The sequence below is a fragment of the Xyrauchen texanus genome, chromosome 33 (genome assembly GCF_025860055.1).
Source record: "Xyrauchen texanus isolate HMW12.3.18 chromosome 33, RBS_HiC_50CHRs, whole genome shotgun sequence".
Lineage (NCBI taxonomy): Eukaryota > Metazoa > Chordata > Actinopteri > Cypriniformes > Catostomidae > Xyrauchen > Xyrauchen texanus.
In genome coordinates, this window is record NC_068308.1 from 37,046,176 (window position 1) to 37,070,361 (window position 24,186).

At 36.0% G+C, this 24,186-nt stretch overlaps 2 protein-coding genes across 4 annotated transcripts; both read right to left on the minus strand.

Moving 5' to 3' along the window:
- Positions 1-282: 282 nt before the first annotated feature.
- On the minus strand, positions 283-5,216 carry LOC127627223 (sushi, nidogen and EGF-like domain-containing protein 1). The gene is made up of 9 exons (XM_052103568.1): positions 5,170-5,216; positions 3,597-3,710; positions 3,481-3,504; positions 3,001-3,128; positions 2,623-2,901; positions 2,443-2,538; positions 2,191-2,350; positions 886-968; positions 283-780 (listed from the first exon to the last, which is right to left on the minus strand). The coding sequence occupies exons 2-9, from the start codon at positions 3,649-3,651 to the stop codon at positions 700-702; spliced, it is 906 nt and encodes a 301-aa protein (XP_051959528.1). The 5' UTR covers positions 3,652-3,710; positions 5,170-5,216; the 3' UTR covers positions 283-699.
- Positions 5,217-11,331: 6,115 nt separating this feature from the next.
- On the minus strand, positions 11,332-19,390 carry LOC127627222 (sushi, nidogen and EGF-like domain-containing protein 1). Of its 3 annotated transcripts, XM_052103564.1 has the most exons (13): positions 19,334-19,390; positions 16,314-16,382; positions 16,214-16,237; positions 16,043-16,099; positions 15,880-15,909; positions 15,738-15,794; positions 13,930-13,959; positions 13,672-13,802; positions 13,263-13,532; positions 13,027-13,122; positions 12,616-12,748; positions 12,137-12,219; positions 11,332-12,028 (listed from the first exon to the last, which is right to left on the minus strand). In XM_052103564.1, the coding sequence occupies exons 2-13, from the start codon at positions 16,369-16,371 to the stop codon at positions 11,948-11,950; spliced, it is 1,050 nt and encodes a 349-aa protein (XP_051959524.1). In that variant the 5' UTR covers positions 16,372-16,382; positions 19,334-19,390; the 3' UTR covers positions 11,332-11,947. The 3 variants fall into 3 exon arrangements, with proteins under 3 accessions (XP_051959524.1, XP_051959525.1, XP_051959527.1); XM_052103565.1 differs by lacking the exon at positions 19,334-19,390 and having other exon boundaries at positions 15,728-15,794; positions 16,314-16,384; XM_052103567.1 differs by lacking the exon at positions 19,334-19,390 and having other exon boundaries at positions 15,728-15,794; positions 16,345-16,372.
- Positions 19,391-24,186: the final 4,796 nt, after the last annotated feature.

Genomic DNA, 24,186 nt, shown 5'->3' on the forward strand with positions numbered 1-24,186 from the left:
GATAGGGACAGCGACCACCCCATAAAATCCTGGGCCGATTTCTCTTCCCAGTCCAGCCCTGTTGCCCATCCCTGTGTTAGGGGGATGTTATGGGATGTCCTTTAGAAACTTCAAGAGACAACATATAGTAATTAAATATATATCTGCACTGCACAACATGGGTGTATATGTGTATACAATAGGGTCAATACAACAATAAAACTCCAATTCCAGTTTACCTGTGAGGTGTTGGAATATTTACTTTAAAAGTGACAGCAAAACACCTCGATTGCATTTTCACGTAGCAGAGGGCATTTTCACGTAACCTCACACCATCGCTTCTGTTTAAAATACTTTCTGTGCCCACAAGAATTTATTTTTTGAACAGCGGAGCCCTGAAAAGCGGCGGGGCTGAATAGTGTCAAATTGGGACATCTCACAAAGCTTCTGTCTCCCCCTTGTGGCAAGCAAAAGAACAGATTTGAATATATATGTATATTTTTCATTTAATGTTACAATGAATATACGACCCGGTTACAAGCATACAGCCTCTAAATAAGCAAAAAAAAATAAATAAAAAAACTGAAAGTTATTTCTGCTAACCTGAGAGAAAATGTTAAATGAAAACAAAAACAGAATGACAGTGATAACATCAATATCAATGACCAGAAATCTTTTGATATCACAGTGCACTAGTTTAAGATTTTTTCCTGTATAATATTACGGGTTTTGCTTTTGTACACTTCTCAAGTTCAGCGTCAATGTGTTTGGTAGACCACGATCGATCATCTGCTGTTTTAGCTGAAACAAAGATGGACAGAAAGATTAAAATATCTTAAGCATTACATATACATATTTTCTATGTTATCTATTAGCAGTGTATTTAGCATAGTAAAGGTGACTTACTTTCTCTAAAACAATCGCAATATTTCCAATCTCTGACAGGTCTAAAAATGTGGAAAGTCTCATTTGAAGTCCAATGACATAATCTAAAGTGAACACACACACACACACACACACACACACACACACACACACACACACACACCACACAAAAATGTGGTATGTTGAACTGTAAGTTAAAAGTGTATATTAAACTAAACAATATTGTTTGTTTTTTTGAATGTAAAAATAATGATTTTACTGCATAATTAATGGTAAAATGTTAAATTTTTAACAAGAGAACAAATGTACTTTTAATGGAAACTATCGTTAAATTTACTTTGAAAAACATTAATCTGGCTTTCCCAGAAGTCCCGGCTTGACCCATCACAGTTCATTATATTTTATGGAAATAGCTGTTTCTTCTTATTTTTAATATCAGTTATGTGTATTGGGATGTTCTGTGTTATATTTTATTAAGTTAAATGAATATTGCATTATTTTAGTGTCACATATGTTATGGTGTTTTGAGTTTGGGTAACACTGTATACTGTGTCTACATGTGTATTAGTTACTAGTTACACCCCTTGGTGAGCTTTAAGTCATCATCAATCAATCAATCAATATTTATTTATAAAGCACATTTAGAAACAATCATATTTGACCAAAGTTCTGTACAAGGTAAAATGGTTATTACAAGAAATAAAACATACAATGTAGATAAATAAAGACCTAAAACAGATCACAATAATTAAAGAGTATTGAAAGCCAAAGAGAAAAAAATATGTCTTGAAGGTTGAAATTGAGGGTGCTAATCTAATATGTAGGTAGACTATTCCACCATAGTTTGGGTCTAGCGACTACAAATGCTCAATCACCACATTTGTTTAGTCTAGATCTACAGTAGGCAGAGCGACTAACCACAATCTGAAGATCTCAGTTTTCTAGAAGGAGTATATGGCTGAAGCAAGTTTGACAGATCATGTGGACTTTTGTAGATACGACAATTATTATCAATACATTTTAAAGTGAAAATCAGACATTTGTACTTCCAGAAGGTTAGTATATCGAGTTTTTATAATTTAATAACATAAACGGTAGTGATCCATAAAATATACAGGCATCAAAATTACATCCAGTAAAGCCTGAAACATGGTCACCATATTTGTTATAGTAAATGTCTGGAAATTTCTGACGTATTACAGTGTAGGGATGTGTTATAACTTTCTATAACAAAATCTTCTGAATGTATATTTTTGTCTTGTGTATGATATAACTTTAAAACTGAAAATAATACAGGTATAATCATGATCACAAGGTATATTTTACCATTTGAGGTGTGTTGATGCTCTGGTTCACTGTCCACTCTGAAGGCCCAACACCCTGGAGCATTTACATTACTAGAGTTTTTGAGATTTGGAATGTTGCTTCCGCTGTTTGACCCAGGAATTACTAAATAAGGTGTGGAGTTTACGGTGTCATATCCAGCCTGTACAAACAATGCAAAAACTCATTACAGAGAGAGCAAATATTGGAACAGAAATATGTTGATCCATTGATGTACAATGCGTGTATTTTTACCTGCACTACATTTTGTGTCACTGCAATGTCACCATAATTCATCAGAATAAAAGACAAATTGCCATCTGATATTAAAACGACTTGAAAAGATGTTTCCTGAAAAGATGAAAACATTGATTGCATCACTGTGACCTTGTGGGTAAAGTCAAAACAGTTGCAGAATTCAGGATTATAACTTACCGTGCCTGAGTGATAAAAATATGCAACTTTATCCCAAGTTGCAACAAAAACCCAAGTAGCATGGAAGCTCAGATCAGGGAAATACTGGTTTATGTCCTGAGATGCACGAGTGAGCACACTTCCATATGAGTATTGTTGATAAAAGATCACGCCATTCTCACTGACATCAATGTCAGTCCACAAAGGAGCTATGATATCTTCACTTCCATTGGCAGGAAAAGGCTTGGGGATATATTCTGATGAAGACTGGTTGAATGTAAGGTATCCATTATTATTAATCTAGGTAATAAAAGAAATCAGTTCAAATGTGAGCAAGCTTGCATGTCGTAGTCGAGTGTAAAAGCACTTGCATTCACATTTATGGAAATTCATTCTCACATATATCGTATGGTATATGCGGCCAAAGAAAGCAAATGGACTCCAAAGATCAATACGAGTGGAGTTTTCATCCTCAATAGCAAAACTGTCTGTGTCACCTGCCACTGAGCCAAATGGATAGAACGTCCCTGGTGGTGTATAAAGAATGCACAACTTTAAACTGTTATGATGATGATAATAATAATAAACTTTATTTCATAGAGCACCTTTAAAAGCAGCTTCTCAAAGCACTGTACGCAGAATAAGCAGTACATATTGCAATAAAATATGTCATATGTCAAATGTCATGTCATTCCTTAAGTTCTAGAAGATGTGAGGTCCATAGGGTAGGTGCATAGACCGAAAAAGCCCAATCACCCATAGATTTTAAGGTTTGTGGAACAAATATTATTTCGATGAGAACAAATAACCTCAGGCAGATTTTGTAGGAGTTGAATATTAACAGGTTGAACTGGTTCTAATTTGAAGGTCTATAATTACCTGTTTGTGCCTTTGTCATCATGCCTGTTAAATATAGAGATGAATACATTAAGTCATATCCATAAAACAAGTGTTTGTTCTTATTGTGTGTGCTATTCAAACAAATTCAAACTCACTCAGTAGCAGCACTGATGTTGTGTACACTAGTAGATGTTGTGAAACTGAAGGCATTCTATGATAACTAGCTGTGCAAAGCCAGAGACAAAGACAAAATGTAGAGTATCCTTTTGCTGTAATCATAGAGAAAAACCTTTTCATTATTATATTTCAGGACCGTAAACAGAGGAGGTTCGGGTAGTTCGAGCGGTAAAGTTAGTTTGACGTTCGACATTTGGTTTCGCAGATGTAAGGGACCGTCTAAAAACTCCACTCACTACGCTAAAACAAAGGAGATGTCCACCCTTTCATTCAATTCACGTTCAATTAATACATGAAAAAAAAAAGTAAAATACCTTTTCACATTCAGAATATTCTTATAACTTCCCAGAGGACAGACAGACATACTATAGGTGATAATATTATAGTATGATCACATATATCACAATTACAGTAACCAATTATTTTAGAAACATATTCACTAAAATTCACCAAAATGATGTTTTCTCATTTTAAAAAATTTCCCAGAGGATATATGAAATTACTACTGGTAAAATGATTACAGTATCATCAATCATATAAGTACAGTAATCAATTATTTTAGTAAAACAAAATCCCTAAAATTCACCAAAATTATATTTTCTCATTCAAAAGGTTGTAGTAACTTCCCAGAGGATAGACGTACTTATTACAGGATATATCATTACAGTATCATCAATTATATTAGTACAGTAATCAATTACTTGGTAGTAAAAATCACTAAAAGTCACCAAAATTGTATTTTCAAATTTTAAAGGCTGTATCTTTTTTTTTTTTTTTTATTTATTTGTAGTAGTATGTCTGTCTGTCCTCAGGGAAGTTATAAAAACATTCTGAATGTGAAAATGTATTTTACATTATTTTTTTCATGTATAACTTGCACGCGAATTGAATGAATGTGTGGACATCTATGTTGTAGCGCAGTGAGTGGAGTTTTCAGACGGTCCCTTACATCTGCGGAATCCGAATGTAGAACGTCAAATTTTACCGCGCTAAATCAGTGAGACCAACGACATCCAGCTGGATATTGGGTATGGCGCGAAAAGAGCAAGAGAGACGGAAGAGAAAACAGGCAGCATCGTCATTGTCGCAGAATATTGAACATAGGCCTATGTTCTAAAAGACTGCCAAACGGGTACAGTTGTTATATTTGGTAAGCAATTTGACACCATTGTAGTAAATACTTTCAGTGCATCAAAAAGTGTGCTTGGAAGATAGACAAGCTAATCCATCAGAAATGAGTGCAGAAAAAGTCACCAAAATTAAGTATTTGAACCTCATAATTAAATAAAAAAATAGGGCGAAAACTGCAAAAGGTCCACTTTTTGAACTAAAGGCCACTAGGCTTGCTACGGGCCTGTATTTTCATATAGAAAAACTAGAAAAGAAGAACATTCAGTAGCTCTAAAACTCTTCAATTTCTCATCGGTGTGAAAAAGTATATTCGGTATTATTATGCAATACTTTTAAGTGACTACTTAAGTACACACGTAAAGAAATATTGCCAAATTAAAAGCAAACTTAACCATATAGAAAAAGAAAATGTATTCTTACCTTAGACAGCTTCACTGGACAATTTTTGCACCTGATGTGGGTTAAATTCCAAGTGGGCAGCAAACTGAAAGCCTATTGCTTCATAGTATTGATGGGAGGGACACATCTATGGAATGTGTGTTCAACCCTTTCAATTGGATCATGGCAAACAATAAAACCTCAAGCCCAGAAGCAAAACAATTAAAAGCAAAAGGACTGCTCTTCAATGAGATGACAGCTCCAAAAAAAGAATTTGTCTTCTTCCTTGTCACTTCAAGAATCCAACACACCCTCAATTGCCTCAATGCATTCAAATTGTGTCTTTTGTGTTTTTTAGTGGTGTCTTAATAGTATAAATGCAATGTAGCATAAAGCTGTTGATCCAAGAGACTAAAATGACCCTGTTTTGCAATGGAAAAAAGAATGAAATAAAATAGGCTTCTGCATTTTTGCAAATTGTAATTTTGAATAAGGATTACATGTTGTCTCTACCAAAGTGTGGAGCGGAGGGGGGCGGGGCCGGTCGGAATATCGCGCGCCCGTCCCCAATCGGCCTGATGAGGCGCGAGGGATAAAGGCGGCTGGTGACGATGGTAGAGAGAGAGAATTACGGGCATGTCCGTCATGTGTGTTTATGTTTGTGTTTTGGTTTTAAGTTAACATTAAAATATTATTTAAATTGACAAGCCGGTTCTCGCCTCCTCCTTGCCCATCCTTTAACTGTGTTACACAGAGGTAGGCAGTAATGCACTACATTTACTTGAGTAACTTTTGAGGGGAAAAAAGTATTTTAACAAGGATATTTAATGGTGGGTACTTTTCACTAATACTCTTTTTTTTTTTTTTTTAAACTTTTACTTTGTTACAATGGCCGATGTTCCTGTCATTACATTACTGGTTTTCATTTAATTTTAATGGTTAATGTGTAAATTGTTGAGAGACTTTTGGTTGGGACTTTTACAACAGCAGAATTTTACAGCGGCTCGCTGTCACTCGAGTCGAGCTTATCACTCCTGCAGCAAAAGCTCAATACAAGCACTTACTTTCGCCACGTAATGCCTTGCTTTCACACCAAGACAAGCAGATATTTGAAGATTTAAATTGCAGTGTTAAGTGTTGGCGATATTGATAACATGGGCTTGTCTGTGTCATGGTCATTTTTAGGGTGATTCTGTAACTATTTGCGCTTATGACCTTATGAATTTTATATCAGTGCTGCAATATAGTAGTATAAATCCATGTATGCATCCACGTTAATTGTAAATTTCTTTTGCTCTGCCGATTTCGTGTTTGACTTCTGGAGAGCTGACTGTCTGCGCGAGCACAGCATTACTGCGTTTGTCAGATGTCGTGCATTTTTCTCATGGACAACAGAAAACAAGCTCTAAACTAAAATAAGTCTAACACACTTTCATATACAGAGATAAGGTGTAGTTTATACTTAGTGTATGGAACGAATTATCGAAATTCTTCCGACACTGAAAATACTGTAACTACTCTGAACTAAGTTCCAATTAAAACTTTAAAAAGTGACAGGCCTTTTGAAATATAAAAAGTAGGCATTAAAGTATGATCTTGGTTTTATTTTTAATCAGCATTATATATGTGGGCCTGTGGGACGTTATTCATGTTTTTCACCATAATAATTACTAGAAACTGGTTCCCAAACTTCTCTTCTAATTGATAGATTAGTCCAAATCTGACAAGAGTCCTTAAAGTAATTGTTCAGCATTAATTAATGTTCTGTCATCATTTCCCCACCCTCATTTTGTTCCAAACCTGTGTGACCTGTATTTTGAAGAACCCAAAATATGTTAGATAAGACTGACAGTCTCAGACAACATTCCTGTAAAGGGATGAATTGAATTAGGCGAGAACCGGCTTGACAATATAAATAATAGTCGAATATAAAACTGAAACAAAAAGACAAACACACAAATGTGTTGGACAGCTGTCTGTAAATCTCTCTCTCTTTCACTGCAGCTTCCAGTCGGCCTTTATCAAATGCTCCTGCCAATGTTCCAATAATTTTTCCTCCATTTCTTCGGTCCAATGAGACTTTCTTGATACCGCAGCCATGCTAGTTAATGTTGTATTGCAGGTACATCAGGACTCCTCCCACTAAAACTTCCCGTGCCCCATTTCTTGCTCTCTTGGCTGTAGGTCAACGCTGCTGTTGTGTTCAGTCAAAACATATTTCACATTGCGTGATTTGGCATCGCAGACAGGTCCAGATATTTAACATCCTAGATATCTCGCTGACATCGGTGACGCGTCTGTGCTTCTCTCAAACCGCGTCTTTGATAATTCACACTTCTACAACATCCAACATATCCTTAATCATGTTCCATGGATGAAAGAAATGAATATGGTTTGAAACAACTTGAGGGGTGTATGATGACAATATCCATTAACGAAGAAGAATTATTATTATTATTATTATTATATTATTATTATTGTGTAATACATGTTTCATGTGTATTATATGATGGAAAATTGGTGCATAAATGTCCATTATGTTATACAGTACGTGTAAGTAACTAGTTACTCGCTATTTGAGTATTCTTTTAATTAGATACTTTCTTACTCCTACTTGAGTACTTTTTAACATTACAATTTTACTTGAGTAAATATTTTGGCTACTCTACCCACCATTGGTCTCTAAAAAAATCTTTGACCAAAAAAAATGTTGGTAGCTGCAAAATGGACAGCCTACCCTGGGTCCTTTTTCATTTCTAAAATTGTGCATCTTTGTTTGCTTTTGTCATTGCCTAGCTCCTCGCTCTGAGGGAATGAGGAAAGGATGCAAGGAAAGAAAATGAAGAGGAATCGAAGCAAGACGTATATGTAAAAAGAAATGTCCTGCTCACAAGTCACTTCAGAGCGCCGTCTCTGTGCAGCTGCATTAATTAAGATGTACTGTTGAAGTATATGACAATTATGGTTTATTTAAACCTCAAAGGTGACACATGATTAAAACTGTTGTGTCAGATGTGAAGGGGGAGGATAATTTACTTGTGGGACTTTGACAAAAAAAAGTCTTCCGCATAGGATGCTCCGGTGCTTCCTCGATCAAGCGTCCTCGGTAAGCTTCCTCCCTTCTCGGTCCTCGTCTCCTCGTGGTGCATTTAGAGAATTGATATGTCCTTCATGATGACAGACTTTGATCGGTTCCCAGGGGTGCTTCTCATTTAAGAAATGAGCTTTTTCCAAGAACAATGTTAACTTGTTCCTCAAGTTGTGCACTTACAATGGAAGTATCTGGTGCAATAATAACAAGACTGTAGCCTCAAAGAATTCCATCATAAGTGTAGTTATATAAAAAGCATAACAATGCCTTTACCACTTCTAAGTCAAAACAAGTCATTGCAACTTCACAAGAATGTAGAGTAAGAACAGGTTTAATATCATTATTCAAATATCTCTAATTAAACTGAACTTGAAGTGAGCAGAAGGTTGAGCACATTACACAAGGATAAAAGAGCAAAACATCCAGTACATGTTATGCTGTAGCTTTAGAAAACATGTATTGCAATCAATATTTCTCACTATTTAAACTATTGAAGGTGTGTAAAAAGATTATCAAGTAATTTACAGTGTGTACATGCAATATTTGTAAAAACGTGGTTATTTGATCTAAATTATATAACAGATTTAATTTAATATTTAACATTATACTGATCTAAGGCAGCTGTGGCTCAGGTGGTAGAGCGTGTCGGCTGCCAATCGCAGGGTTGGTGGTTTGATTCCCGGCCCACGATTCCACATGCTGAAGTGTCCTTGGGCAAGACACTGAACCCCAAGTTGCTCCCAATGGCAGGCTAGCACCTTGCATGGCAGCTCTGCTGCCATTGGTGTATGGGTGGGTGTGTGAGAATGGGTGATTGGGACACAGTGTAAAGCGCTTTGGTAACCTCTAAGGTTAAAACAAGCGCTATATAAGTGCAGACCATTTACCATGTGTTTAATTAGGCTAAACCCTGGCAGAATTATAAAATGTGATTCATTTAAATAAATCAAGATATCTGATGAAGATAAAGACAGTTTTTGATAAAGACATATGAAGTCTGTAATAACAGTACACAATACATAAATAATACCTTAATTAATAGTTACTTCCACATTAATTAATGATGAGTTAAGGAATGGCCTAATCCAGAACTAACATTCACCACATATAAATTCATGCATTAATAACATTCATCTTAATTACATGTTAGTACAGGTTTGTTAGTTAATGCATAAATTAAAATTATGAAATAAATTAAATAAAACTGGCTTTAGGAGAAATAATATTAAGTACTTAAACCTTGAATTAAATGTGCATCATTAAATATGGTCATTATAAAAAAAAAAAAAATATATATATATATAACTGGATGACACAAGATTATTCTGGATAATTTACTTGGATCATCCTTTCAAGTTTTGAACACGTTAAAGGAATAGTTCTCCCATCATTTACTCACCCTCATGCCATTTCAGATGTGTCTTTGTTTTGTCTGCGGAACACAAACTGAGATTTTTAGAAGAATGTTAGTGCTCTGTAGGCCCATAGAAAGCATGATGCAAGTGAATGGGGATCAAATTTATGACATACTAAAAACTGCATAAAAGTAATCTGAATGACTCAAGTGGCTTTCCATGTCTTCTTAAGGGAACCTGTCGGTTTTGTCTGAAAATAAATAAAAATTTAACTAATTTTGAACTGTACATCTTGCAATTGCAGTCTCTAGGCACAATCATGATTTCAAGCTTGATTACATTTTCTAGTGCTTCATGGTGCAAGGAAATGTATTGTGAAAAAGGAGTTATATTTTGGTCTGATCTCACCAAAAACAAATTGGATTTTCACTAATTAAACTTTAATAGGTTCAAAATGCAGCAGCCAGAGTGCTGACTAGAACCAATAAATATGATCGTATTAGCTATATTTTATCATCATTATATTAGCTACCTGTTAAATTTTGTATTTTAACATTGTGTTAACTATGTACAAAGCTTTGAATGGTCTAGCTCCGCAGTACTTAAGTGACCATCTGACACGCTATATTCCATCACGTTCATTACCATTGAAAAATTCTGGCTTGTTAATAGTTCCTAGAATATCAAAATCCACAAAAGGAGGAAGATCCTTTTCCTATTTGACTCCTAAACTGTGGAATAGTCTCCCTAACACTGTTCGGGACACAGACACACACACTCATTATAAGTCTTGACTAAAGACTCATCTATTTAGACAGATATACACCTAAATTATCCATCAAACCACAATTAGGCTTTAGTTCGGTCTGCCGGAACCAGAATCATGATCTATTACTCTGCACAAAAAATGAATGGCATCTATGCTAATATTATTATATATGTTTCCATATCTCAACCTCGGGTATCATATCCCAAGGTTACCAGAGCCTAATATATGTCCTAATATGACAGGAATGTGATGATTATCTTACATGTAAGCAATTTGCCTGCAACGTAATGCATTTTTATTTTATATTTTTGCAAAATATTAGTAGTCTTGTATTTCACCAGCTTTATTGGGTGGACCCACATTAATCTGTGCCTCTCCTTGACCAAGAAGAAATGGCACTATTTTGCAAGGGGAAAAAAGGGGATAATTCATGTTGTAGGAGGATAACATTTGGTATATATTTGGATACTTTAAAAGGGTCATGAATTTGAAAATCAAACTTACCATGATATCTTGACATATAAGAGTTCATAGCACTATAAAAACATACTGTACATTTTTTAAAATGGATGCAGTGTCAACTATATTGTACCGGACAGTGATGTCTGTGTGCTGTTGAACATTGTCCAAGAAAAATGCCACTATTTTGCAAGGGGAAAAATAGTTAGTTGTTTTCAGCTGTACGGGATGAAGTAAAGAAGAATGCATATTTTTTAAACAGTACCTGCTAATGAAAACCCTAAACCTATCCCAAACCATCAGTGGACACAAAATATAATGTTAGAGGAAATAAATGCAACCTCTGAAACGAGCTCGTCACTGATAATGCGAATGCGATTACTGTCAGTGAGTTGGTATAATGTGCTTGATCCTATGGTACTGGAACTCTCAGAAACAACATGCCGACTTCCTGTGTGATCACGTTGGAAATAAAAATATTTTCTGCATCTGTGGTGCAAAAGCATGATGAAGAATCAGGAGGACCAAAAGTAATTATCTTTTAATTTCAATTAAAATTTTTCAATTCGTTTTTATTTGTCAAGCACTTTTACAATACATTTTCGAAAGCATATTTATAGAAAATTAAAACACATTGACATTAGTTGATGCATTATGAACTACAGTGATGGTCTGGCCATCTGTCTAAGCCGGGTGTTTCCCTGCCTTCAGCCGAGACAGCTGGGATAGGCTTCGGCACTTCCCGTGACCCTATATAGAACAATTGGCCTTTGAAGAAGGATGGATGAGTTATTAATTTACCAACATGAACTAACAATGAACAATTCTATTTTCCTTAATTAACATTAACCAATATAAAAAAATGCTACAAAAAATAAAGTTAATTGTCAGTTCATGATAGCTAATGCATTTAACTAAGGTTAATCATTTACAGATGGATAAAAAACATATTATTGGAGAAGATAGTCTTTTTAAAATGCATAATCTGATAGGGGACAGAAAGTGTGTTGAAGGTTAACCACAGATGAAAGTCCTGTGGAATGGCATTCCTTTCTCTTTCCCATTCTAAATAGCAAGTGTATATATAGTGTCAGAGATATAATAAACCAGTGTATTGTGTGCCCCACCCACTCCCTGAGACTGGTATTATGGATTTGTCTTTTTAACTGCTCTTAATTTCAGGTCTAAGGTGTTTGAGACCCCACGATTAATCAGCTCTTGTTTCAGCTGAAACACAAAATAGACAGACAAATTAAATGTATTAGAATTTTACATACAGTATTTTCACTTCTATCCAATGACAATGCCTTTTGCATGAACAGTTCAAAGACTTACTTGCTTTAAAACAGTCTCAATGTTTCCAGTCTGTGTTAGGTCTGAAAATGATCTAATAGTCATTCTAAGTCCAATGAGAATCTCTAAAGGGATACACACACCACACATTAAATATGCAGTTTGTTGAATTGTATGCTGAAAGTGTATTTGCATGTTATGCTTGCATGTATATACTGCACATATCAAATACATTCTATAGGGATATCATATTTGATTTGCTTAATGTGGGTTGTTGAAACAAAATCTTTTGCAAAATACCAATGCATGATTTTTAATGGAACTGCTCAATGTGGACTTAACAGGCACTACAGTATGATGTTCTGTGAAGCTGCTTTGAAATGATGTGTATTGTGAATACACAAATAAATATGACTTGACTATTAGCATTCTGTGTTTTCAGTTTTTTGGTATCGTTCAACACATAAAACATAAGATAAACAAACTGATCATAAAACATATATTTGTGATGAAACTCCTACCGTTTGAGACACTGAAGAACCAACGGCCTGGAACATTTACATTACTGGAGTATTTGAGGTTTGGTAAGTAGTTAAATTCGTTTGAGTGAGGAATTACAAAGTAGTGTTCAGAGTTTGCTGTGTTATAGCCAGCCTGTGTAAACCATAAAACAACATATATTTACATTTATGCATTTGGCAGATGCTTTTATCCAGAGCGACTTACAGAGCCCTTAATACAGGGACAATCCCCTTGGAGCAACCTGAAGTTAAGTGCCTTGCTCAAGGACACAATGGTGGTGGCTGTGGGGATCAAACCAGCGACCTTCTGATAAACAGTTATGCGCTTTAGCCCACTATGCCACCACCACTCCACATTATTTGTACATATAAGACAAAGTACAGTGTTACAGTGATGTATTTTGTTTTTACCTGCACTTCTGACTGCGCTTCTTCCATGTCACCGTAATTCATCAGAACGAAAGAACGATTACCTCCAGAAATTAAAACAACTTGAAACAACGATTTCTGAAAAGATTGACAAAAACAAAACAAAAAACACAGATCGTCACTGCAGCCCAGAGCATATCAAGTTTTATTCTACAAAGTCTGTGTCTTTGTGGATGAAGTTTGAACCGCTATAGTTCAGGAGGTATAAAAAAACTTACGCCACCATAAAAACTTCCATAGTTCCAAGTCGCAACAAAGACCCAATTAGCATTAAAGTCATTACGAGAGAAATACTGGTTTATCTCCTGAGATGCCCGAGTAAGTACACTTCCATTTGTGTACTCATGATATGAGACCACACCTGACATATAATCATCAATGTCAGTATAGAGAGGAGCAATGAGATCTTCACTTCCAGCAGCAGGAAAGACAAAATTCTCCAATTCATACAAAGGTTGTTTGAATGAAAGGAATCCGTTACCATTTACCTGTAAGAAAGAGAAATCTGTAAAAATCCACCAAGACAAACAGAAATGTATGAACTAGACTGCATAAAACAGAGGCGTATCACAGTTGTGTTTATAAAGTATTGGCAATTCACATTAGAGAAAGAAACTGAATCCTCACATATATCTGGCTGAATGCTCGACCGAAGAATATAAATGGACTGGATATGTTGACCAGATAAGAGTTTTCTTCACCAATATTCTTTTGTGTCTCTCCTGCCTCTAAGCCAAATGGATAGAATATCTGTGGTACTGCAGAGACAATGATGAACACAGAAAATATAAAAGTTTGGATGAAGATTCTTTGCATTTCACTCTTATTTGTGAGGTTCATGTTTGAAAAAGCAAAACTAGCTCCAATTCAAGGGTCTTTCATTACCTGGGTTTGTAGTTGATGGTGCAATGTTTGCTAAACAAAAAGACAGAGTTATATTCTAAAACACTTGCGTAAAGTACAGTTAAAAAAATGCAGGTTTGCATAAGTTTCTGATCTTCTATCTATATGATATGTCAGATGGATAACAGGTGGAGTGGGGGAGGCATTTTACTTATTTATGTGTGTTCTTTCACTATTGCATGTCTGTGATGTTTGAGATGGTTTTGTTTGCAGTGTTTGTTGTGGTTTATCTTTTTGATTGTGGATGGGTGTTGTCACTTAATGCCAATCTCCTTGCCAACAATGTACTGTGATCTATTAAACACATTCTCACTCCCAAGGTGTCAAAGACTGATGCTAGTACAAGAGCCCAAAGCGTTCTTCGTTCTTTTGTCACCTGACAGCCGTATATGCTGTGCATTGCTCACACAGGAAACTTAAATTGATATTTTGGACATAAACTAATTATCCCCATCTGGGACTAATGGCTTTGACTGTGATGTATCAGAGCTGACTGGATAAAAAGGATACCAGCATTAATTTTGTAGATGGGGGTTTGAATGTTGCACGAGAGAATGACATCTCAGCTGTAGAAACAATATTTGTTGATGCAAGCTTTCTTGTTGTTGTTTTATTCGCACTCTTTTGCAAGGCGTGTTTTCTAATTGGATTGCTTTATACTTGAGGTTCGGTTTTGGAGACGTTGTCGAGGAAGCGGAGAAGATCAGATGGGCAGTCTGATATGGACTGGGACTGCCATTTATTAAAAATAAATATATAAATATATTTGCACATAATTATTTTATTACGGCTAATTATTTTCTCTCTTGTGTCACAAACTGAGATCGCTGTTTGTGTTGAAGACATCCGATTTAGGATGAGCTTGACGGTTGTAACCAAGTCAAGTCAAATTTATCTGAATAGCGCCTTTCACAACACGCATCGTTTCAAAGCAGCTTTACAGAAAATCTGGCATTAACAGACGATAAAACTGTAATGTCTATAATGTCTATGAGTCATCATTGTGTAATTAGATAAAATACGATTTTGAATTGTGTTTAAAAATAAATAATTAAATAATAATTGTATTTATAACCCCAGTGAGACGCTGAGCTGTTGCTTATGTAGATGGATCGTTTTTAAACTGAAGTGGACTGATTTGACTCATCTTGGGCTCCATGCATGGATGAATAGTGCTGATTTATAATTGTGTTGTGTTGTGTTTATTGTTGTATTTTTATTTTGGGTATGTTGTATTAACTTTTAAAGATTGTAATTAAAAGTAATTTTTTATTGGATCATGTGGTGATCTGTGTTTTTTGCTGCTGAGATGAATTCAACCTGTGAATGGTGTACAGTATTTGAGTGTGACTAAAGTCTTTCTAGCAAGTCAGTCCACTGTCTTTATCTTTGGAACGCCCTCGGTAGACTATTTCTAGTCATTTCAGTGCAGCTCATATCTACATGAACGGGGGAACGCAGAAATCTCAAAAACGGTTGGTCAAGATCAAATAACATATTTCAAATCAGCAATAAAATCGGACAATACTGGAATCATTAATTGTGATTCTTTACCTCATATTACTCCAAAAATGTTCCCGGCTTGTATAGCTAATGCGCACATGCTTTATAGAGTTTATTGACAGGTGATGTCTGTATCTAAAAGGTGATTGGCTCTTTTAACTGGCGGGACGGGACGTCTGTCTACATCCATTGACCGTTGGGCACTTAGAGCTCGTGGTTGAGCATTCCAATTTTTCCCTTTCATTTTAATTTTTTAAATTGGTGTGACATGATTCACAGTAACAAACTGGTTGTTGTAGTAAAGCTTCCATCACTCGTAATGCTGCTTGCCGCTGTTGTTGCACCTGAAAGAATGGACACAAATACATATGCTGTTAATGATTTCTTCACTTCACACAATAGACAATGAATTCACAGGTCTGTAATTACCTGGGTGAGCAGATATTTGTGGAATGGGTGCTAAACAAAAAGACAGTATTATATTCTAAAACACTTCCTTTAGGTACATTAAAAAGCAAAGGTTGAGTTAATTACTACTTGAGCAAGATTTAGTTTTTCTGTCTGATTCTGGGTAAGATATACAGTAACATACTGGTTGTAGTAGTAAAGCTTCCATCACTCGTAATGCTGTTTGCTACTGTTGTTGTACCTGAAAGAATGGACACAAATACAAATGCTGTTAATGATTTCTCAGGAACATTTTTGCACACTTCACACAATCATTTTTTTTTTATTGATTATGAATTCACAGGTCTACAATTACCTAACGTTGTAGTTTGTGCCCTGGCTGTTAAGGAAGAAGAAAGATAATTGAAACATTGAAAGACCATGGACTTTGTCTCATATGGTAAATAAGAACTTACTCAGTGAAAGGACTGAAATGATTGTGAATACCAGCAGATGTTGTGTAACTGGAAACATTCTGATGAAAACTAGATAGATAGCCAGAGATAAAACCAGAATGATGTCCCCTTATTAAAACCATTAGGATAAAAATGAATAAATAAAATAAACAAATAGTAAAACTTTACAATAAGGTTCCATTCGTTAACCTTAGTTTTCGATTCGATTTTTTTATTTTTTACGTAATTTATGAATCTCTGACTTCCTGCTTCGCTAGTGTTCGGACGCTTTTGCTTACTGCTCCATGCTTTGCTAGCTTGCTTTTGTAGTTTAACCTCTTATTTCCATATCAGCTGTTCAGCACAGTGCTCAAAGGACCTACTTTGTCACTCACACCAAATCCAGAGACTTTTGGAACTGAAATATTACTACAAACAAAATTATTTTCTGTCAAAGTGGTCTACCAGTCTGTACCGTTTCAGGAATGTAAACTGCCGGCTTTAGAAGACTGGTAGACTGGTAGTTTGCCTTCACACAGACAGACGAGAAAGGCCTCTTTTTGGCTCAAACTCCACTTGATGCTCAAACTGCCACAGACTTCTACAAATGAATGCAGCTCTTGAAACAAAGTTACTTGCAGTACTGCCACCCATTAAGGAGCATACAGGAGAGCGTCACCACGGACCCCCTCATCCTACAGCGGGTGATTCCTGTTAATTTAATGCTCCTTGTCATTATAACATATATAAATACAGCATTCATGCCTTAAGACCTTCTTCTCAATCATTATAAATAGCAATATAAACAACACCACTATGTTTCTTTTTGCTACTCTAGCAAGATTAACTAACCCACAATATAGGCTCCCTGTGAAATTGAAAAAGATATTTTCAGTTATCTGAACATATTTTTAAACTTGAATGGCTACTTGGGCAATTCCCAGTCTGGTTTCCTACTGTATCACAGCACAGAGAGGGCGCTCATACAAATTCTTCATGATATTCAGCTAAATACTGATTCAGGCAAAATATAAGTGTTGTTATGACTAGATCTCAGTGCTGCCTTTGACACTGTGGACCACAACATTCTACTAGACAGACTAGACAATTGGGTAGGGCTCTCTGGGTCAGTCCTCAGCTTTTTGAGGTCATATCTAGAAAGGGAGGGGTTACTATGTGAACATAGGGAACTATGAATCTGAGTCCCACAAGACTCACCGCTCCTGTTCAACCTGTATATTTTTCCACTATGCCAAATTATGAAAAATAAACAAATTGCATACCATAGCTATGTAGACGATGCCCAGATTAACCTAGCCCCACCGCCGAATGATTACAGCCCTATAGATTCTGGTAAATGGTGCAAGTGCATTGATGAAATTAACTGTTGGATGTGCTGAAACTTCCTTCAGTTTAACAAGAACAAAACACAGGCCATTGTATTCGGCAACAAAGGTGAAATTCCCAAGGTGAACACATACCTTGACTCCACGGGTCTTAAGACAAAAAAAACAAGAAAGGAATCTTGGTGTCGTTTTGGAGTCAGACCTTTGTTTCAGTAGTAACATCAAATCAGTAACAAAATCAATCTACTATCATCTAAAAACAAATATAGTGATAATCAGATGTTTTGTATCCAGTCAAGACTTAGAGAAACTTGTTTATGCATTCATCACCAGAAGGGTGGACTACTGCAATGGACTTCTCACCAGCCTTACCAAAAAGACCATTAGACATTGTGGTGGTGGTGGGGGCGGTGTTGAGCGTTCGTCCAGAGAGAGAGAAAGCGGTAAGGGTGCACACACTAGAGCGCTATTATGTCTAACAACTGTTTCTGATTGCAGTAAGCACTGGGGAGAGATGAAAGGAGAGAGATCTACCAGACAGAAAAAAGACTGAATTGAATTGTGACTGTGATCTACTGAGAGTATTTTTAGTTTGTTTAATTAAAGTTATACTGTATCTATTTGAAATCCCAAGGTTCCCGTTTCTTCCTTTCCCTCCCAACGAACCTCCTCACAGACATCTGCAGCTCATGCAAAATGCTGCTACCAGGACTCTAACCAGAACCAAAATATCTGAGCATATTACTCCAGTCCTCAGATCTTTACACTTGCTTCCAGTTACCTTTACAATTGATTTGAAAGTACTATTACTCATTTATAAATCACTCAAATGACCTAGAACCTAAACACATTGCAGATATACTTGTTGAATATAAACATATCAGACGTATATCAAGGGCTCACTCAAAACAAAATGTTATTCATTGAACACTGTGCTGCACTTGCTGATTACACCGCATCATTTTATTTCTGTATTATAATTTTTTTTTATTCATTCAAATTTTTTTTATACTTTTTTCTTTATTTATCTTATTACTTTTTATTCTTAATTGATTTTTAAATTATTCTTATTTATCTTAAATTGATTTTTGTTTTTATAATTTTTTTTCTTTGAATTGCCATTGTGTATGAAATGTGCTATACAAATAAAATTGCCTTGCCTTGTTAATTTTAGTTAATAAAAATACTATTGTTCATTATTAGTTCATGTAAATTAATTGTGCATTAACTAATGTTAACAAATACAACTTTTGATTTAAAATAATGTGTTACTATATGTTTAAATTGACATTAACTAAGATGAATAAATACCTAATAAGTATTGTTTGTTCATGTTAACTAATGTTGTTAACTAATATACTGCAGCCTTATTGTAAAGTGTTACAAAACAGATAAAACAAATACATATACATTTAATTATTAGGCTTATTGATAAATAGATGCAATTGATTATTAAACATTGGTGCCTTTTATCATATTGTTGTTGTAGAGAATAGATTGAATGTTCTTCGAATAGTTTATTACGTAATTAATCATTATTATCTGTTGTCTTATAACTTATAATCAATGACTATGAAAAAATATAGCCCAATGCTTAACTGTGTAATGTGCTCAATCAAGTTCACAGGGATAAATATGCATATAAAAAGAGGATATAGATTATGACATGATAAAGAGTAAGACAGAAAAACTCACCTTAGACAGGTTTAACCAACAGCTCTTCAACATACTGTGCATTAAATTGCTGAGCAGGAAGCTTTTAATGATTTAAAATGCATCACAATCCTGTAGACACACCTACAGAGAGGGAAAAAAAACTCCGTACCATCTGATACCATCATTGCACCCTGTACCATGATTTTGCCTCAGTACTTTTTATAAAAGGGTTGCATGTCAAGTGTTTATCACACCCCCTTAGAATGACTATGAGCAAATTCCTTATCCTAATATTTATTACTTTATTAATTCAGAGTTATTAGATGTTTGCTTGAGTGTTTAATAGTGCAGACTGTTTATTAGATCAATATTGTTTAATGCATATGGATGTAATAAACATGTATTTAATAAAAATGCTGAACCTTTGCTTTCATGCTTTTATGATCAGTGATCAAGGTGAACAAAAGCCCAAAAAGTCACTGTTGTATTTTTGCCTTACAAAATAGGCTTCTGCATGTTATTACTTGTTGAAGTGTAAAAAAATAGCTAGTTAGTTGGTTTGCTAAGGAAAAAACAATAATAACCTGTTTTATGGTGAATAGAAAATCATAGATATAATGGTAAAGGAACATGGGCACAGGTCCATTGAGAGATAGCAAAGGGGACTTGATAACTAAGAGGTTTGTTTTTCCTGCTGTGCACCTCATTCTTTTACAAGTTTCCAGTTACCGATGTCATTGTAAAAATGATAAATTGTATTCCACAAGTGAACGTCTACAATTACGAGGGATAATTGAGAAAATAAAGTAATGATGCATTTAAGTCCATCTGGGAAGTTCGCACTTACGAGGTCAGAAATCATAAATACGATCATGACTTGAACACACCATAATATTTGGCTGGTCATGTGATCCCAGCATGGCGGCGGTCATAAATGTGTGTCATGTGTAAACTTGTCTTCGAAGACTGATGTGACTAGAGTCTTCATGGTCTTCACTGGTGCAGTATGGAAATCTCAGGAGTCTGCAGTGTTGTACTTAAGAGTTTAAAATAAGTCAATGTAATCAGAAAGGTAGAAATCGCACAGTATTCTAGAGTGAATCTATACCGGGTATATGGAGGCCAGAAATGAGGGTGCTCTGGTTCTTGAGGAGTAGGACCTACTGTAGTACAGGTTTCTTGAGGTCAAACATACAATTCATGCCTACTGTACCTGTTGAGAGTGGAATAGAGAGAAACACATGAATAGAGGTAACTGGATTCCGTTTCAAACATATCTGAACAGGTGCAATTGCAAGAACCAGTTTGGCAACTGGCCACTTGATAAAAGACAAGTGAGAGACAGAGCAGTCATTTTAAGGGTCACTCGTTATTCAATTTTTCCCACTCTTTTTTTCAACATATTTAAAAATGTGCAATTCATTTATTTTTCAAGATCATTGAAAGTGCAGTGTCATGCACAGGGGGGTGGCTCCTAGTGACCCAACTGCTGCCCATTTGCCCACAAGGGTTCCCCTATGGGTAAAATATACTGTATGCATTTACATTTATTCATTTATTTAACACTTTTAAAGTGACTTACATATCTGAAAAGTTTTATGTGATTGATTGTTGATGTTTCAGTAGATGCAAACTATTGCTGTTTATTTTGTACTGGTTTACAATGGCTATGTTTATTAATCGTGTCTCCAGGCCTTCATTATCATTTGCAAACGGTCACATATTTCTCTGTTAGCATTGAACATGTTCAATTAATGTCATAACACATTGTTTCAGTTCTAATGACCTTTATTTCCTTTAAACAAGCCATCAAACATGAACATGCATCTTTAATAGAATATTATCTGGGGCAGTGCGGAAACTCTGCGCCCCTAATAGCACATGTACATCACCCTGACGTCTATTTGATGTGTGTTTACATCTGGAAGATGTATTTTTTATGTTGCTTGTGTTGACCCCCTGACCTGGTGGGTGTCAAGGGGGTATTTGTTTGTGGCAGGGCGGAGGGCGGGGCCGGGTCGTGATACGACACACATGATGGACATGTCCGCTAACGATCTCTCTCTCCCGCACGGCCCCCTGCAGTCAGCCTTTAACCCTCACGGAGGCATAATTAGCCTAATACGAGACCGGGTGTGTCGTATCACGACCCGGCCCCGCCCTCCGCCCTGCCACAGTGTTCTTAAATCCTGTATGCAGAAACAATGAGGCAGAAACTTTAGCTTGTGTTCAGCTGACTGCAGTATTTATTCTGCAGCACTTGCCTCCTAAGGGGTTTAAGTTCCTCCCAAGTGCTATGCGCCACCTAATGACCTCTTTAAGTATCGCCCCACCACAGTAACAAGTACACTATATAAGGAAATTGGCATTTTAGTAACCATTTAAGACGCAATACTATATAAAACATAATGAACTGTACTATTTCAATGACTTTTTAAGATCTCTTATTGCCTAACTGTAAACGCATTTTTCTTTAACCCTTTACACTTGCTCATTTGCAATACATCTGGAATACATTTCCTTTCATTTCAGCAGATATCTTTAAGACTTTTATGATTTAGAATGTCTGTCGTTGCATCTCTATATGCAACGCATAATTTAATTTCCTTTAAATCAAATTATTTCAGTTCAGGAGAGTCTGTGCTGTCAGTAAAGGGTTAAACTTTCAATGTTCAGAGTCATGTGACCAAATAACATGATGTCGATCACAGCAGAGTGTGTGTTTAAGTAAGAAACTTAATTAAGTTTTTACATTTAAACATTTTTGAGCCCAAACATTAGAGTCTCTAGTTTAAAAACGGTATGCCATTTTTTATTTGAGCGATTTGTCGCAAAATGCCACACAGTTAAACACAATGACCACATACATGGACTGTATGTCATGTTCATTTAAAATATCCTATATGCATTATCACATTGAGAATTAATAGATGCATCAGAGGCTTTATGTGGAGGTAGGATGAAAATAAGGTGTATTTCAAACTGTTTTGAGGACAGTGCAGACAGACAGCACACTGGGGGTTAAGTCATTCACTAAATAGGGAGCAAGGGCGCATACTATATCTCTATATGCAGCTAAGTGCATTCACTTACTGCATTAAGTTATTGACACATTTAAAGTTCTGTTTCAGGCTGCAGATGATTTTGGACCCTCAACATATTTGGCAGACATGTGACAATGGTAATCAGTACATAACAGGGACATTGATAGACATAAAGATCTTCTGGGGCACAGGCCCACCATTTCTCATATCACTTTTTTCTCTCTTGAAAGCATGCTGCATGCAAGAAATGTGCAACACAATGCACTATACAAACTTCCCTTGCATATCCCACTATTCCTACACTGCAACAAGTACTGGGAAAGGTAAACATGTAGAGATATTAATCTTTATATTTATATAATATTTAATATATAATAAAATATTTAAGTGTCTTCAACATACTGTACATGAACATTTTCAACATAATTTACGGCATAAAATGCATACACTGTTTAAGCAAATAACAAAACTGGAGAAACATTCTTGCACATTTGCATTCTTTTATATTACACATTACACATCAGGAAAACCTCTGTCAAGTAAGTCTAAGGAACTGCATTACCCAACATCATGCAAAACGGCCTCAGACGAAACGGCTTTAAACAAAAAAGGTCTCAGAATGAGCAGAGATTTGTTTGCTAAATAAGCGTTGGTCACTAGGCAGAGTTGGTAGCTAAACTGGCGAAACTAGCTGAGCTGTCTCTAACTTTATAAAAGCAGAAGTGTCGTTTCTATAAATTAATAATTAGCTAGCTAACATAATTGGTGTAAGTTTAAACTGATGTTTAAAACTCATTACGTTTACTTGCAACAACAACTCAAAACGAGCCAAACTATAGTCCTTTATAGTCGCTAGATAATTAGCACACAGCAGCCATAGTTTCTGCCAACAGTTTATGTAGTGTCCTAATCTAAACCTCTGTCAAGTAAGTCTATGGAAGTGTATTATCCGAAATTTCAGTTAGGACTCGTGTAACAAGTCGATTCTAGTCTCTTTTGTCTGCTATCTGAACGTTATTTCACTAGCCTACAGGTCTGAGGTCAGCACAAACATTGCCATACGTTTTGAATTTTATTTTTAATTTTCTCCCCAACATGGAATGCCCAATTCCCAACGCACTCTAAGACCTCATGGTGGCATAGTGACTCCGGGGGAGTAGAGGACGAATCTCAGTTGCCTCTGCGTCTGAGACCGTCAATCCATGCATCTTGTCACATTGCTTGATGAGCATGATACCGCGGAGACATAGCACATGTGGAGGCTTCATGCTATTCTCAACTGCATTCACACACAACTCACCACGTGCCCCACCGAGAGCTAACCAGATTATAGTGACCATGAGGAGGTTAACCCAACGTGACTCTACCCACCCTAGCAACTGGGCCAATTGGTTGCTTAGGAGACCTGGCTGGAGTCACTCAGCTAGCCCTGGATTTGAACTTGTGACTCCAGGGGCGGTAGTCAGCATCTTTACTCACTGAGCTAACCAGACCCCCAAATATTGCCAAAATTGACTTTCGCAGACATTTAAATACATTGTGTCCATGATTTCCCATACTGCAGCAAGTCTTCTGTGTGACCAGAGAGTGCACACGTCTACCGGTTCAACAACGTAAACATCTCTCATTCAGAAGATACAAATGTTTGTGTTGTTGTCTGCTCTGGTTTGGTCAAACTATGACAAAATGGCTGTGATGCTGCTGTCTATATGAATGCAAGAGCTGCTTTTAATTCATGAAGAATACACAGAAAGCGACCAAGCCATATCAGTGTATAAGACTAATATGTTTACATTGTAGTCTGGTGGTGTGAATAAACTCTGTGATTCATGATCTTATGATGTGTTG

What these genes read in the sequence shown, in the direction of transcription:
- LOC127627223 (XM_052103568.1), bottom strand. Translation starts at nt 3,651, where the DNA reads ATGCCTTCAGTTTCACAACATCTACTAGTGTACACAACATCAGTGCTG. An exon ending in ATTTTTATCACTCAGGCACG is followed by an intron (nt 2,539 to 2,622) that starts GTAAGTTATAAT and finishes TCATCTTTTCAG; the next exon opens with GAAACATCTTTTCAAGTCGT. An exon ending in TTGCGATTGTTTTAGAGAAA is followed by an intron (nt 781 to 885) that starts GTAAGTCACCTT and finishes TCTTTGTTTCAG; the next exon opens with CTAAAACAGCAGATGATCGA.
- LOC127627222 (XM_052103564.1), bottom strand. Translation starts at nt 16,371, where the DNA reads ATGTTTCCAGTTACACAACATCTGCTGGTATTCACAATCATTTCAGTC. An exon ending in AAGCTTTACTACAACAACCA is followed by an intron (nt 13,960 to 15,737) that starts GTTTGTTACTGT and finishes CTTTTTGTTTAG; the next exon opens with CAAACATTGCACCATCAACT. An exon ending in TTGAGACTGTTTTAAAGCAA is followed by an intron (nt 12,029 to 12,136) that starts GTAAGTCTTTGA and finishes TTTGTGTTTCAG; the next exon opens with CTGAAACAAGAGCTGATTAA.